The sequence below is a fragment of the Carassius gibelio genome, chromosome B19 (genome assembly GCF_023724105.1).
Source record: "Carassius gibelio isolate Cgi1373 ecotype wild population from Czech Republic chromosome B19, carGib1.2-hapl.c, whole genome shotgun sequence".
Classification (NCBI taxonomy): domain Eukaryota; kingdom Metazoa; phylum Chordata; class Actinopteri; order Cypriniformes; family Cyprinidae; genus Carassius; species Carassius gibelio.
The window spans coordinates 27039178-27056278 of NC_068414.1; the positions used below are offsets into that span (position 1 = coordinate 27039178).

The following is a 17101-nucleotide window of genomic DNA, read 5'->3' on the forward strand; positions in this document are numbered from 1 at the left end:
TAACAGCTGCAGAAATGTACTTAGTTCAGGGAAATGTGTGCAGCAATTACAATGAAACAAAATATTATATAAATTCGCCTTTTTTATTTTCATTTTAACATATAGATAAATTGAATACAGACCAAAGAAAACCTGTTAGATTTACCCCGCAGCTGAATTATATGTTATGTTTAACCACTAAAGACACATCAGAGCCAGCGGCACATATCAGAAGGTCTATCCCAGGAGAGGCTGCTTCTCGGCGGATACATGAGGACTGAGCTTCCGCTGATCGAGTGGAGCTCACCGTCTACGAGATCGGCGAAACACATTTTTAAATAGGCGCTATCTTTATAAATAAACCATAGATTTGAGTTTTAAACAACTACATTCTCTTCTGAAATACTTTTAAAATTACATTTCATGACACAATAACTGTAATATTTGAAAATTATCCGAATAAATGGTGGTTGAACTCAACCAATGCTGCGTGAACTCAGATCGCTTTGGCCACAGCAATTTTCCCCTCAGTATATTTACAATAACACAAAATAGGATATAAAATACCAATGCCTCCTTTCATTTTCATTTAAACATAATAACAGCTGCAGAAATGTACTTAGTTCAGGGATAAGTGTAACGTTATATACAGCCATTACAATGAAATAAATATTATATAGACTTGCCTTTTTATTTTCATTTTAACATATAGATAAATTGAATACAGACCAAAGAAAACCTGTTAGATTTACCCCGCAGCTGAATTATATTTTATGTTTAACCACTAAAGACACATCAGAGCCAGCGGCACAGAAGGTCTATCCCAGGAGAGGCTGCTTCTCGGCGGATACATGAAGACTGAGCTCCCGCTAATCGAGTGGAGCTCACCGTCTACGAGATCGGCGTAACACATTTTTAAATAGGCGCTGTCTTTATAAATAAACAACAGATTTGAGTTTTAAACAACTACATTCTCGCCTGAAATACTTTTAAAATTACATTTCATGACACAATAACAGTAATATTTTGAAAATGTTGATCCGAATAAATGGTGGTTGAACTCAACCAATGCTGCGTGAACTCAACCAATCAGCATGTTTAGCGCCAAAGTCCCGCCCCCGAAAGTTCCGGAACTTTAAAAAAGTACCACCTCGCCAGCAGGGACTTTCTGCGGGGCATTTTTTTACCCGGAACTTTTATTTAGTTCCTGGTTCCTGCGGTGGAAACACACCAAGTACCGGACCAAGTCCCTAGTTCCTGGGTAAAGTTCCTGCGGTGGAAACGCGGCTTAAGTCGCACCTGAGTATAAGTCGCATCAGTCCAAAAATACGTCATGACGAGGAAAAAAACATATATAAATCGCATTTATTTAGAACCAAGAACCAAGAGAAAACATTACCGTCTACAGCCGCGAGAGGGCACTCTATGTTTTCAGGTGTAGACTACAGGAGCACTGAGCAGCATTAGAGCGCCCTCTCGCGGCTGTAGACGGTAATGTTTTCTCTTGGTTCATGTCTCTTGGTTCATGTCAAATTAATTTAGATAAATAAGTCGCACCTGACTATAAGTCACAGGACCAGCCAAACTATAAAAAAACGTATGAAAAAAAAACTATGAAACTTATAGTCGGGAAAATACGTTAACTGTATACTAAATTAATGCATTTATTAATTCAGTAATTATTTATACTGTATCATGGACACTGTAATATAAAAGGGACCAGAGCATCTTTGTTCATGACAATTGCAGGTTTTTTTACTACTGTAATTGGCAACATGCAATTTACTTGAACAAAGTTTAAGAAGTTGTATGAAAACTGTTAATTGTTAATTAAGGGGTTTAAGTGTAATATGTAAAACACTAGGCCACAGTACTACAACATATAACAATACCTCTTTTGATTGTTTTTGTAAGTCAGCAGCCTCTTTTTTCAGTTTTTCTTTTTCTTTCTCAAGCTCTGCAATTGCTTTATGCAGATCATCAGCTTCTTTTTTGCTCTGCAGCCTTTGTACTTCAAGTTTCTTAACAACAGTATGTTCTTTTGAAGTCTCTTTTTCCGTCTCTAGTAGGCGGGATTTGATTTCATCTGCTTGTTTCTTGAATTTTTTGGCTTCCTCCTCTGCTTTTGATTGAGCATCACTTAGCTGTGCCACTTTGATCTTCAGTTTTTCAGCGTCTGCGGTAATCTCTAATTGCCGCTTGCGTTCAGCCTCTAGGGATTTCTGGAAACCTTCAGTCTCCTGCTCCAGACGCTCCTGCATCTCCTTTTTGGCCTCCATTAGCTTTTGAGCCTCTACCTGTGCCTGATCTTTCTGTTTCTGGAGCTTTTCAGCTTCTGCCTTTAATTTTTTTGCCTCCTGAATGGCCTGTTTTTTCTCTTCCAGCATCTTATCAGCCAGTTCCCTCTGTTTTGCAAGATCAGACTCTGCAATTTGTCGTAATCTGGCAGCTTCCTGAGCCTCAATGTTGAGCCGTGCTGCCTCCTCGGCCAATTTTTTCATGTTCTCTGCCTCTTCCTCGAGAAGTTTCTTTGTGTTGTCCTTATCTTTCTTCATTAGCTCTTGGTTTTCCTTTTCAATTTTCAGTTTCAGTTTAAGTAAGTCCTCCATCTGAATCTTGACCTTAGAGAGCTCATCATCTACTTGAGCCTTCTGCTTAATAGCATCACTGACCTCTTGTTTAAATCGCTTAAGTTCATCATCAAGGATGGATTTCTGTTTGTCCGTCTCATCAAGTTGCACTTTAACCTTCACTAACTCCTCCTCAACTGAAGACTTTTGCTTCAGGGTCTTTTCTGCAAGCTTTTTGTACTTAGCCATTTCAGCATCAGCCTCTTGTTTTTGTTTTAAAGCAGCAGCTTCTGCTTCAGCCCGTCTGGAAGCTTCTGCCTCAGCTTCCTTTCTCATTTTTTCAGCATCTTCCTGGGCTTTTGCCTGTTTGGCAGCTTCAGCCTCAGCTGCCTGCTTCTGACGCTCTGCTTCCTCTGCTTTCTTCTGCAACAGGGTAGCCTCTTTTTCAGCCTTGTCTTTAGCCTTTTCTGCATCTCGCGCCAGTTTCTTTGCTTTTTCAAACTCTCCCTTGAGTTTATCCTGATCCATGGTGTCTTTGTTTTGCTGGAGAAGAACATCTTGGGCTTTCTGTTCAGCAGCAGAGCACTTTTGTGCAGCCTCTTTAACTAAAATGACCTGTTTCTCTGCTTCTTTCTCTGCAAGCTCCCTCTGCTTTTTGGCATCCTCTGCTAACTTTATAAGCCGCTCAACCTCCTCTTGAGCTGCTTTGTGTTGCCTTGCTGCCTCTTCTTCTGCAGCTTGGATTTCTTTTACCTTGGCCTCTGCCTGTTTCCTTTTTTTCTCTTCTTCCAAAGCAAGTTTTCTGAATTTCTCTGCCTCTTCCTCTGCCTTTGCTTTGCTCTTTTGTGTCTCATCTGCAATACCCTTCAGTTTGTTAAGTTCAAGTTCAAGGTCCCGTTTGCCAGTTGAAGCCTTTTCGAAATTGAGTTTGAGAATGTGGATTTCCTCCTCCACCACTTTCCTCTGTTTCAAAGTTTCTTCTACGATTTTCTTTTGCCTGTCAAGCTCAGTGTCTGAGGACTTCTTTAACTGATCAATCTTTTCTTCAATCTCTTGCTTATGCAGTGATGCTTGATCTTCAAGAACTTTCCTCTGGTAGGCCTCGTCTTCGGCTTTTCTCTTTAGACGGTCATTTTCAGCCTCTTTTTCTTTCAAAGCGATCTCAGCTTCAGTTTTTAGACGGGTGGCTTCATTGATAGCTGCTAACTTTTCTTTGAGGATCTTCTCAGCCTCTACTCTTTGGTTTGCAGCTTCTTCTTCTGCAATCTGCCTCTGTTTCTTTGCCTCTTCTGCAACCAACCTCAATTTAGTCGCCTCCTCAGCCAGTTCCTTCATCTTGGCGGCCTCAGATTCAAGTAGTTGTTTGCTCTTTTCAGTAGTTGACATAGACTCTTTCTCAGCTTTGGATTTCATCTGCAACAAAACTTCCATCTCCTTCCTAACTTTGACCAGTTCCTCCTCCAGCTCTTTCTTCTGTTTAACAGCAGCATTAACATCATTTTTGAGACGCTGGAGCTCATCATCCAAGACAGTCCTCTGTTGTTCAGCATGCTCAAAATCTGCTCTTAACCGAATAAGCTCTTGCTCTGCGGCAAGCTTCTGTTTAGCCGTTTCTTCAGCCATCTTTCTTTGATTCTCCAGTTCCTTTTCGGCAGTTTCTTTCTGTTTAAGGGCAGCCTCCTCAGCTTTTGCTCTCTTCTTCGCCTCCCGTTTGGCCTCCTCCTTCTGTTTCTCTGCCTCCTCCTGAGCTGCAGTCTTTTTACTGGCCTCTTCCTCTGCCTGGAGCCGGAGCCGGAGGGCTTCATTAGCCTTCTGTCTCCATGTCTCTAGCTCCTTCTCTGCCTGCTCTCTCGCCTTATTCGCTTCAGCTTGCTGCTTTTTGAGATGTTCTGCCTCTTCCTGCAGTTGAATGACCATTACCTGCTCATGTTTGAGTGACTCCTCCAGTTTTGCTGTTAATGTCAATTGTTTACTCTCAAGCTGGGTGGCTGCGGTCTTCTTAGCCACCTCCTCTACCACTTGAATCTGTCGCTGCTTTTCCAACTCTGCTTGCTTCAGGTGCCTCTCAGCTTCCTCAGCTTGGAGCTTGAACTTCTCGAGATCCTCAAGGGCCTTCCTCTTCTCTTTGGAAGCCTCCTTTTCGGCCTCTGATTTCAGTTTAAGCTCCTCCTCTGCCTTGCGTTTCTTCTGAGTCTCTTCAGCAACTTGTTTCCGAAGCTTCTCTGCCTCATCCTGTGCTGCCTTTTGAAGTTTGTCAGCATCTACTGCTTTGTCCCTGAGCTGCTGAAGTTCTGCTTCAGCAGTATTTTTTTGTTTCATCGTCGTCTCCAGCTGAAGCCGGATTATACGGATTTCTTCTTCAATTCTTGTGCGGCTTTGGAGCGCTTCCTCTACCTGTTGAGTCTTAGACTTGATTTCCTGCTCTGAAATGCTTTTGAGCTCCTGAAGCTCTCGTTGGATATTGTGCTTCTGTTTTTCAGCATCAACAGCGACATCCTGTCGTCTGCTCACTTCGTCTTTCATTTTTGTCTTCAGCTCATTTGCCTCTTGTTCTGCTTTAACAATTGCCTTTTCCTGAGATTCAGCTAACTTTCTTTGCTTTTCTAGTTCGGCCTGCATTTCAGCCAGCTTTTTTCTCTCTTCCTCCTTTAGTCTTTCAGCGACTTTCTGTATTAGTAGTCAGGGAAATAGGGACAAAGGTAAGCATTTAAGAGTTAGATATTACAGACGCATGTAAGTACATGTAAATATAAGTACATGGAAAAAGTAAAAGGTAGTTAAGCTAAATAGTTATACTACAACTTGTGTAGTTGCAGAACATTTATGAAGAATAATACAAAGTCACAATGTATGGTACACAAAATGAGACACAATCACTTGACAAAACATTACAACTGGAATACTGAATGGCATTAATACTGAATGGCTTCATGCTAATGAGGTGTTATTACTGGATATGGCTTTTTAGCTACATAAAAACAGTTGTTCACATATTTAAAATCCTATCCTGAGATTTTGAGCAAAGAAGAGTTGTGATTTAAATTTTTTTTTTATATAAAAGGTTTACAGAAGGTGAACTCTTGGATCAAAGATGCCAAATATGGAAATTTAGCCTTTTAACATTTTTCTTTCTTTTTTTTTTTTACTGTAGAGGGTCACTGAAGCAAGAAGTATTTGAAAATGTGCATTTAAGGTTTTCTAATGCATACAACAGAATAGCTTAGTGATGCAGCAAAGAAACAATGACACCATAAGGGGGGAAAAAGAACAAAATGGGTCTGATGAATGCCAAACATTGTAGATTTTTGACCAATCCAATAATATGCATATATTATTCAATATTTGTGTGAATTTCTAAATAAAGCAAATGTAATTTACAGGGAGATTGGATAAGGATGAACATGCATTTTGTGGACAAATTACCTTTTTAGTGCCCAAACATGACAAACATTCATCATGATAAAGCACTGGCAAGCAGTTTCAAGAAGCAAAAAGAAAATAAAGGTTAGAAAGGAAAATGGAAACAAAAAAAACAAAAAACAAGAAAACAATTACAAGAAGGGGTGAAGCATACTCTGAGGGAAAATCAACAATCAGAGCACAAAGGAATGATGGGTAAGAATGCTGCTTTCTATTTCCAAAAGCAACAGACGGAATCCAACAGGAAATTAAACTAGAGAACATGTTGCACCATGCATTAACTTGTATTTTTCTGGATGATGGAACATTTTAATTTTCCTTCAGGCTAAACGATACCAATACTAACTGAGAGCTCACTATAATGGAAGAGATATTTAACAACCTCCATAGTAGTAAACAGATCATGAGAGACATACATAGTGAAAGAGATGCGATGTGCTGCACCACTAGCATTAACATTACTGAAGACCTAGGTGAGCACCTCGATCCGTTACATTTTTTGTTTTCATAACATTTACCTCTAGCACATGGCCAACAATAGCAAATTCAGTATTGTGTCACTCTTAAATAATTTAATTACAAATGTAACTGTGTCTCATATGGATAGTATAGTGAAATAATTTCTTATGTCCATACATGAATATTTTGAACTACACTGTTAAGTTAGTGAGTTACAGTTAGTGCTAGAGTACATATTTGACACTTACCTCATCATCCCCTAGACGGCGCTGTGTCTCAATAATGAATTTAATATACTGACTTGAAAGGGTCATCAGCTCACTGTAGCGTGTTCTCAGGGTCACATACTGAAAGATGGTTTAAAAGTTACTTAGCATGTCATATATGAAATACAATCAAGAAACAAAAAAAAAAGTTTAACACTTTCATTTTCTCATACAGTACGTTTATTTAATACATTTATCAGAATGAGATTCACAAATGGATGGCTGTCAGGTCAAAAGGTACCTCTTGGATGATGTCATCAGACACAGACTCCATTTTGGTCTTCTTCAAAGGAGAAGCAATGGGCTCCACCAAAGCTTTATAAGTCACCAACTGAAGCTCATAATCCTGCATGAGAACCTTCAGTCAGAATGCTACTCATAAATCATAAAACATGCATGCAGCAACATGCACACACACCTTTATGGCATCGATGTATGCTTTAGCATATTTCTGGCACTCATCCACCTTGTCCTTGTTCTTCTCTATTTCCTCAAGCAGTTTCTGTAAAGTGGATGGACATGACGTCAATTAAAAGATCACCTACATGATTTTATCTATAAGATAAATATTAGTGGACATTTGTTATATAAAGCATTGAGAATGATAAATTAATTAAAACTTTGTAGATATATATAGATACCCTCTCCTGGTTCAGCTGTTCTTGAAGGGCTTTGCTGTCACTTATAGGCACAGCATGAAGCTTGTCCTGCCTTTGTTTGGCATCTGCTATCCAGCGGATGAGCCAGTCATAGCTCTGTCTGTAGGCCTGCATCTGCCGACTTAGAAGGTCAAGTTCTCGCTGCCTTAGCTCAATCTGAGCAAACACAGCCTGCCAGCGGTCCTTCAGGTTGCCCACCAGCTGCCTGTAGTGCTCCAGCTCTATGTCCCGCTCACTGTGCAGCTGAGACATCCGGTCGTTCACCGCCGTAGCCCTCTGAAGCTCCTCTTCCAGACGGTCAAACGTGGACTGCTTGCCCTCTGCTTCTGTGCGCAGTTTCTAGGGTCAAGAAAGAAGATGAAAACATGAACATGTCTGTCATGTCATGTGTGATGTCTTGATGTTCACATAGATAACTACTAAAAATTATTTCATGCATAATTTGTTTTTTGTGTGAGAGACAATGCACCTGGAGCTGTGTTTGGTTGGCCTCGGCGTCTTTCTCATTAACAGGGATTTTGTTTACATCACGCAGTTGGTTTTCGCACTTGTTGAGAATGTCTTCAGCTCCCTGTGTGCTGCGGATTACCATGTCAATGGTCTTTAGCCTTTATGGACGAAAAATAGAATCAGCTTTATTTTATATCGAAAGGACAAAATGGTGACCAACAAATCAACATTTTGTGACACTGAAGACTGAAGTAATGGGTGCTGAAAGTTCAGCTTCAGGATTTTCAGCACAGGAATACATTGCATTTTAAAATATATTCAAATAGAAAACAGCTATTTTAAATTGTAATGATTCCATAAGATTACTGTTTTTACTGTATTGTTGCTCAAATAGATGCAATGCCTTGGTAAGCATCATTCAAAAACAGACTAAAATGTAAACCTGAGCCGTTTCAGCTGATAGAAACTTGCACTGATTAATCCTAAAACATGTCAGTGCTCAAGATTCACACCAGTAATGTTGTCTCTAAGGAACGTTCATAAAAATTACTTCAATGTCCTAATTGAACGATGGCCTAATGCTTTTTAGTTTAAACCCTGTCTGTGAAACCAGGGCTTAATAAATGTACATACCCCCAAAATTTGATTGGAAATGTACTGCATATATTACAAAAAATATATAATAAATAAAATTTAAAAAAAGAAGAAGAAGGTAAGACTTAAGTCTTACTTGTCGAGATACACAGAGGAGAGACTGTAGACATGCTCCATCTTTTTCTGAGTAATGTCTATTTCTGAGCGCAGGACAGGGGCAGAACTGGACTGCTGGGATGTGGCCAGCACCGCTTCACTCTTGTCCACCATCTTATCCAGGTCTTTCTTTATACCCTCCAACTCAGCCTGCACTTTCTGTAGAACGAAGTGAGAATACACAAATATATTTAAGGAATGAAATAATATATATGGAGATTATAAACATTTTAATGACTGAAGCTGACATGTGCAGGGTCTTCATGTAAGATGCATTTAAAGGTATTTCTTCATCCAGAAACAGTAAATTCAATGGCATCAAGCTCAAAAAGATGCAGTGCTTCTGCAGACCTTTTGTTCAGTGGCTCTCTGTGCACAGGCTTTGAGAGGTTCCTTGTCCACCAGCTGTCTGAGGCGGTTCACAGTGCGGCTCTCACAGCCCTCTAGTCTCAGTCTCAGGTCCTTGATCTGGGTGATGTAACTCTTACACACTGACTCATCCTGTTCACCTGAATAATTAAAACACTTTATGTTAAAACTGCTCAAACTCTGATCTCAACATACAATTCAAAATCAAAACCACACACAGATTTCTAGCAATGTCTCCTCAGAGACAATATTAGATTTATGTTGTATCTATACTACTGTTCAAATGTTTGGGGTCAGTAAGAACTGTTAACATTTATTAAAATTTTTGGAAGAACTCTCACCAAGGCTTTATTCATTTGACCAAAAATACAGTACAAACAGTAATACTGTGAAATATTGTTACAATTCAAAGTAATTGTGGTAAAACTTTATTTTAAGGCAACCTCCCGCTCTCTCTCTCATGAAGCCCATACGAAAGTGACTTAAACTGTAATTCGTCAACTGGCCACTAGAGGCTTGCTGCAAAAGGGAGTCAATCCCATAGACTACCAATGTTAAAATGGCCAAATTTACGGCTAAAATAAAATAAAATAAACCTGTTTACAGCCTGCTTCAAAAAATTATTTGGTCTATATAGCTAATTTTTGCCTTCATGACAACTGTGAGGGGGTGATTTTTTTATATAACTCATTAAATTAGATTAAGTCTTAAATTTCTGCATAATTAATGGCGCGGCTACTTGAGTGACAGGTGGGTTGACGCTGCCGTCACTGCCATCGAGCTAGGTGGGCGTGGTTTCAACAACCAGCTCCCGCCTTTTTGCCCATTTTCGATTATCCCAGAGTGAAGTTCGGTGAATCGCTGCCAAGATGTTGACAGCCGCCTCTGCCAACTTTTGGCTTCAAAAACGCTCTTCGGAAACCTATGGGTGATGTCATGAACACTACGTCCTTGTTTTTATACAGTCCATGGTACTTACTGTACTATTATAATAACAGTTAATTAAGCATAATTACATGCAAATAACCCTAAGCCTAACCCTAATTCTTAACCAACCATATAGTAAGTGGTTAACAATACTTTAACAAGAACACCTTTACTGGTTCTGATTTTAATATATTTAAATATATATGCATATTTATTCAAGTGTTCAGTCTTCAGTGTCACACAGTCCCTTAGAAATCATTATAATAAAGCTGCTTTAGTACTCAGTAAATAATTTCTTCTTATTATCTATAGTGTCAAAAAATATGCTACTTAAAAACAGATGTGCATGCCAAAAATTATTCTTTAAAAAAAAAAATAATAATAATTATAAAGTCTTCTATGGGTGTATAGGTAATCTTCGTGAAAACTGTGAATCCATTTTTTTTCAGGATTCTTTGTTGAATGAAATGTTCAAATGTTTATTTGAAATAGAAACCATTATAAATGTATTTTCTGTGAATTTTGACCAATTTAATGCATCCTTTTCTGAATAAAAATATAAATTTCTTAACCCCAAACCTTTAAACAGTAATGTATATTTTCACATGAAATCAAGCTGACATAGTTAGAAGCATTTGCATTCAAGTGCTTGTGTAGAGAGAATGTCTAATTGTTTAAAGTAAATCAGTTCATTTGCACACTTTTAAGTACATACACTACATTTTAAAATGTAAAATAGTGAAGAAATCTCTGTAATATGACATCGCACAAGTGAAAAAACTAATTAAAGACATGCTTAGAAACAGCAAGACACTGCTCCATTAGCAACACATTGAAGTCAAAGGCGAAGGAGGCAAAATGCACAAATCATTTGCTGTTTATTAATAATTAAATCCACACTGTGATCATTACCTGGTACACTTCCCTTTTGGATGATAACAGGTTCTGAAAAATAAGTCTTGCAGTCATAATGGGAGGTGGCTCTATCCAGAATTTTTAAACTGTGCTGTCATAAAAACTATTAATCCAGGAGAAGAGGCAAAGCTCTTGAAATTTCATGTCTTTGTTTTGCATCAAGCATGCAGAAAAAACTGCAGCTGTGTCCAGGGCTACACGTTAAAACAGGGTTGTTCCTGGGGCCAAGACGGCTTTGTCTGTGTGCAATATCATTCACTTGATGAACAGTGAAATTGAATTGAAAAGTGATTTCTATACATCTGAACAAACCCGCCACCCTAACCTGACACCTACCTTGTTCAACAGAGCGAAGCAAGTTATCATAGTGTTGAGTGGCTTTGCTGTAACTGTTTTCTGCTTGCAAGCGATCGTCAGCACCGAAGAGCTCAGAATCCTGACTGTCACGCAGGAAGGTCTGATAGTGCTCCTCCAGGTTCTTCAGGGTCAGTCGATATTCCTCAACTCTCAAAGTCTTAAACTACATAAAAATAGAGAACAGATTGTGTCAGCTAATTAATATTCATGAGTACATTTATATGTGCTTTTTAGATCAATTAGATCATTTCAGATCATTTATTTAGATCATTTCACTGCAATGCATGTAATGAAATAATAATATTTACAATGTTATTTAACAAAATTATTTTATTTTAGAGTTATCAGCCAATATTATTTTATTACTTGCTGAATTGTATTTATCATTGCAATTGAAATATATTGGCTGATACTGAATACTGAATTGTGCATGCTCAAAGTTAACTATCATTCAGTAAGATTTGTGAATGTTATCTTATGCTCACCAAGGCTGCATTAATTGGATTAAAATACAGCAAAATCTAATATTGTGAAATATCATGAAAATTCAAAATAACTATTTTCTACTTGAATATATTTTAAAATGTATTTTATCATTCTGATTCTTAGAAGCCATTAGTGTCACATGAACTTTCAAATATCATTGTAATATGCCAGTGCTAAAGGAATATTTCATATTGTTCCTATTATATGTTAAGTGCTGCTTAATATTATTCTTGTTAAATATTTGGTTCATCATTTTTAAGTAGACATTAACAAATGTCTTTATTTTTATGTAATGTAATGTATCCTTGCTGAAGCAAATTATTTTTTACATACTTTACATAATGATATCACAATGTCTATTTTTTTAAGTATATAATGGCATTTTGTAACAGCCATTTATTATAATTATTTACATCATTGCATAAATTGGTGCATATTAGTTGTAGTATTTTGTACTAAGACTTTGTACTAAGTTTCTGAATACCAAAAAGGGGTGTGTGTGTGTGTGTGTGTGTGTGTGTGTGTGTGTGTATGTGTGCAAGTTACCATGATTAAATTCCAGGAGTTGATAAGCAGGATATCTCGCATGAGGTACTGCCAGGACAGCAGGCTCTTCATATCTACATGCAGCTTTTGCCAAAGGACCATCAGCCTCTGCAGACTGGCATCTAACCTGAGTTTCAAAACAGAATTAAAGATAAGGTGGCAAAGCCAAAGGCTAATCAGAAGGATTCGGTTTATCAAGCAAACATTTGACATGAATCACAACAAAACCACACATCTGGACTCAAAAGTCAAAGACAGAGATAAAAGGGAGTGTGTGGAATTTGAATGTGCTGCCAGCTAAAGCAAGGGAGGTCAAATGAGACTAGACTTGTGCTCTCATATCAGTCTGTACTGTGTTACCCAGAGCTGACGTCCAGGGCCTCTTTGTTGGTGGGAGGGATGATAAAACAGATGGACGGCACTGTGGCCTCGTTTCCACTGGAGTTTCGCACTTTCCACTTGTACGGTTGGGAGTTGTTCACCAGGACACACTTATCTCCTTTGTGTACTGTGATCTGGATCCAAAGAATGAAGAAAGTATGGATTACATTTTTTTTCTGTGACTAACAGCAAGACAAGTTATTGGGTGAGACTGACTGCTTAGCCTTTGTACTAAAATATTCATGCTTAATTGCAATTTATCATAGAAAACATACATGTGATTTCCATTCACACCATTTTTTGGTGTGATAAAGGAAGGCAAAAATTAAAATGTATGTGTCCTCAATTGTACCCCCAGGATTAATTCGACTTCTTATATTACCAGCATATGCAACAAAACAAGCCCAAGTGTTTACCTCCATTTGTTTGAAGTCACAGACAGCCTGAATGGGTAATTTGCCTTTGACAGGGTAAGCTGTGTTCCTCGGCTTCAGCTGGATAATGGTCTTGGCTCTCCGGTTGAGACCCTCCAGGTGTGTCTTGAATTCATTAAGCTGTTCTTTTTCTTCCTGAAGGTCATAGAGATAACTTTGTATATATATTGCATACATTTAAAATGAAATTACTGAATAAAAAGTTTCACAGGATCTCTAATCTAATAACATAATCTGAATGTTCAAATAGGTATTCGCCCAGCACTAAATATATTTAGGTGTTTATTGGTTTGTAAAATCCCAGACATATTAACACCCACCAATGCATCCTGTAGAAGATCCTCTAGCCGTGTGACTGTAATAGAGCGGTCACACACATACTTCTTCTTCATCGTGCCCTCCATCTTCTTCATCCTCTCTTCAGCCTCTTTAACATCTGAGAAGAACTGCAGAACAGAAAAATTGGTTAGGAGAACCTTATAACTCAGTTTAAGTCGGATGATCTGTTTTGTCTGTAACCATGGGTTCTGAACTGTCAACAAGAACCTCTACAAGTCAAGCACAGAGTTTTATTAAAGTCTGTACCTGGAAGTAAGCTGTGTTTTCTTTCAGATGAGTCTCAATGCAGCAGCACAGCTGAAGGATCCAGCTCCACTGAGTCTGAAGAGCTGCAGTGAAAGCCTACAGAGGAACAGATTACAAACCTTAAAACACCGAATTATCTGCTAAAATATACAGTGGAGTCAAAAGGTCCTCATTCAAAATCTGGGATTGAAAATATAATTGAAGCCTGGAAATAGAAAGTTTCAGGACTTAAAAAAAATTTAAGGCAAACTTTGCAAGCTAAAATAGATGAAAGTATGAAATATTCTGCACAATTAAGTAAAATACTTTTTTGTATTTATTAGTCAAATAAACACCATATTTTCAGGACTATAAGTCTTTTTTTCATAGTTTGGCTGATCCTGCGATTTATAGTAAGGTGCGACTTATTTATCAAAATTAATTTGACATGAACCAAGAGAAACATTACCGTCTACAGCCGCGAGAGGGCGCTCTATGCTGCTCAGTTCCCTCTCGAGGCGGTAACTCAACATTACGTCAGCTAAGACGTATATGGGAACTTCTCCCTTCTCCACTTTTGCTGAAATCTTATTGCCTCACGCCAGCTGGGGACAGCTGGCCAATTGACGCGAAGCATGCAAATACTGACAGGTTCGCGGGCAGTATAAATTGCATGGGCGCGAAAATTACGTCAGAATCTCTTTCTTCACTCTATGAAGTTATCTTCACGCTTGAAGTCTTTTATCTACCATCGTGGAAGTTGCATCAGAGGATTACTACCGTTCCTCTCCGCATCCGATGGCAGCTACTTGCCAGATTTGTGCGGGTCCCCTCGACCCGCAGGACCCTCATCTGTTCTGCGTCTCCTGCCTGGGCCTCGCCCACGCAGAGGCAGCTTTCTCGGATGACACGTGCGCCCACTGTGCCGAGCTGCCAGTGCGCGCCCTCAGAGCCAGGAGGGAAGTGGCTCGGGCAACAGCAGGGATGAGACCCACTGCCGCCAGCGAGCCGCTGGTGGGCTCTCCCCCGCCCCAAGACGAGATCGGCGCTGTTAGTTTCCCAGACGATAGCTTCCGCCCCCCCCCGGGCCGTCGCAGACTTCGTCTCCTTCGGAGCTAGCGAGGCAGACGACTCCATGTCGCTCTCTGCATCTGAGAAGGATTGGGCGACTCAGTCAGACCGCCCCGACCACGAGGGCCCTGCAGACCTCCAGGAGGAGCTCGTCAGGATCCTAGGCAAGGCCGTCACGGAGCTGGACCTCTCCTGGAACGCACCTGACGAGCCGGTAAAGAGCAAGCTGGACACGTGGTTTCTCCAGTCGAGCCGCCGCCAGGCCGCATCGAAGAGAAGCACCCCGTTCTTCCCAGACGTACATGAGCACGTGGTGAAGTCGTGGGCTGCACCCCAATCGGCGCGCACCCACTCTGCCACGCAAGCCATGTTCGCACACGTAGACGGGGCGGAGGCCCACGGGTATGTGCGCATGCCCCCCGTCGAGGAGACTGTTGCCGCGCACCTGTGCCCGTTTTCCTCAGCGTTGGGTTCCGACCGCAGCCTGCCCTCCAAGCCGTGCAGGTTTACAGCTCACCAGGCGGACAAAGCCTATGCTGCTGCAGGGGAGGCAGCTTCTGCCCTTCACGCCATGGCTATACTCCAGGTGTTCCAGGCGAAGCTTCTTCAGTCCATCGATGACGGCGCGGTTGATACTGACGTCATAAGGGATCTGCGCGCGGCAACCGATCTCGCGCTGATGGCTACCAAGCACTCCGCTCAAGCCATCGGCCGTTCCATGGGTTTTATGGTCGTCCTTAACAGGCACCTATGATTAACCCTAGCTGACCTGAAGGACGCGGATCGCAGGACGCTTCTAAATGCTCCGGTCACTCCCTCCGGCCTCTTTGGAGATGCCGTGGAGTCAGTCACGGAACGTTTCTCCGAGACTCAGAAGCGCGCAAAAGCCATGAGCCACGTGATGCCTCGTCGCTCACTTCAGCCCTCATCCGCGAGGTCCCGCTCTTCATCAGCGCCTCGTCAGGCCCTAGGACTGGCTGGACAGCCCGCCGTGACGCCTCGCCCCGAGCCGAACGCCCGTTTCGGCCGAAACAAGCAGTGGTCAGGGCCTGGGAAGAGGCATCGGAGTGGGAAGAAGAGCCCGCGCCGCGAGAGAGCCAGCGCATCATCCTCGGCTGCAAAGCCATCCTCCTGACGGGCCGCTCAAGAGGAAGAGAGAGCGCGCTGGTGGCCCCACCCCCAAGCGCCGTGTTCAAGAGCTTCGTGTCCCCCGGGTTCCTTTGGGCGACAAGCTAAATGTGTGTTTAAATGCTGTTTGTGTGAGTTCCACAATAAAAACATGTATCTCTTCACAAAGAGAGCTTTCTCTTCCTCGCGCACCCAACACTGTGTCACTCGCCCTGTCTCAGGACAGTGCAGAGTCACAAGCAATGATTATAATGGCCTCTCGAGGGCGCGAGAGTGCCAACAGCACACTATGCCCGCCACGGGCCGCCCCCCAGCCGGTGCTTCTAACCTCGCGGGGGCGGGGCCCCGGTCAAAACAAGCCTTCAGTGGCTACAGTAGCCTTAGAGCTAACGCGTCCGCTGTGTCATTTTCTGGACGCGTGGAAGGCTATCCCAGGCATTTCACCGTGGGTACTGGGAATTTTTCAGCAAGGATATTCTCTTCAGTTCAAACGCAGACCTCCCCGATTTAACGGCGTGGTCCCGTCACTGACTTTGCCCCACAACCTTTCAATTCTGAGACAGGAAGTTTTCAGTCTGCTCGAGAAAGGAGCGATAGAGCGTGTCCCTCCAAGCGAGCAGAAAAGCGGTTTTTACAGCCGCTACTTTGTGGTGCCAAAGAAGGGTGGAGGACTCCGTCCTATTCTGGATCTGAGACCCATCAACCGAGCACTTCACAAACGCGCATTCAGGATGACAACACTAAAACAGATCTTGATGCAGGTACGACCCGGGGACTGGTTCGCCTCAGTGGATCTAAAAGATGCGTACTTTCATATTCAAATAGCGACGCACCACAGACACTTCCTCAGGTTTGCTTTCGAAGGCACGGCTTATCAGTATTCGGTGCTTCCGTTTGGCCTGGCCCTGGCTCCCCGCACGTTTTCAAAGTGTGTGGACGCAGCGCTTTCTCCCCTCAGATCGAGCGGAATGCGCATCTTGAATTATCTGGACAACTGGCTGATTTTGGCCCACTCAAGAGATGTGCTAATCAGTCACGTGGAAACGCTGCTCCGCCATTTGGATACGCTGGGACTGCGTGTAAATATGCAGAAGAGCGTGCTTTTACCGAGTCGGACTATAACATATCTGGGAGTATGTTTGGACTCAATGGCGATGCGAGCCCATCTTTCTCGGGAGCGCATGGAGACAATTTCATCGACTCTGCGCCGTTTCAGACCGGGCAGGTCGGTTTCACTGAGGGATTTTCAGAGGCTTCTGGGTCTGATGGCGGCGGCTTCTTCAGTGTGCCATCTGGGTCTGTTACATATGCGACCACTACAGCTTTGGCTAAAAGCTCGAGTTCCGCCGAGGGCGTGGTCGTCGAGCCAC

General features: G+C 41.7%; 1 protein-coding gene across 13 annotated transcripts in view; it reads right to left on the reverse strand.

Moving 5' to 3' along the window:
* LOC127979082 (plectin) overlaps positions 1-17101 on the reverse strand; it is a 106558-nt gene that overhangs the window by 9652 nt on the left and 79805 nt on the right. For 7 of the 13 annotated variants that reach the window (XM_052584201.1, XM_052584211.1, XM_052584213.1 and 4 more), the window contains 14 exons: positions 13554-13649; positions 13289-13414; positions 12951-13103; positions 12514-12668; positions 12154-12280; positions 11101-11284; positions 8905-9062; positions 8534-8712; positions 7823-7961; positions 7336-7692; positions 7113-7196; positions 6936-7040; positions 6677-6775; positions 1872-5216 (listed from right to left, as the gene is read on the reverse strand). In XM_052584201.1, the coding sequence (XP_052440161.1) occupies positions 1872-5216; positions 6677-6775; positions 6936-7040; positions 7113-7196; positions 7336-7692; positions 7823-7961; positions 8534-8712; positions 8905-9062; positions 11101-11284; positions 12154-12280; positions 12514-12668; positions 12951-13103; positions 13289-13414; positions 13554-13649 (5307 nt within the window). Of the gene's footprint in view, positions 1-1871; positions 5217-6676; positions 6776-6935; positions 7041-7112; positions 7197-7335; positions 7693-7822; positions 7962-8533; positions 8713-8904; positions 9063-10761; positions 10795-11100; positions 11285-12153; positions 12281-12513; positions 12669-12950; positions 13104-13288; positions 13415-13553; positions 13650-17101 lie in introns of all 13 variants that reach the window. The other 6 variants (XM_052584200.1, XM_052584207.1, XM_052584212.1 and 3 more) reach the window with 1 other exon arrangement.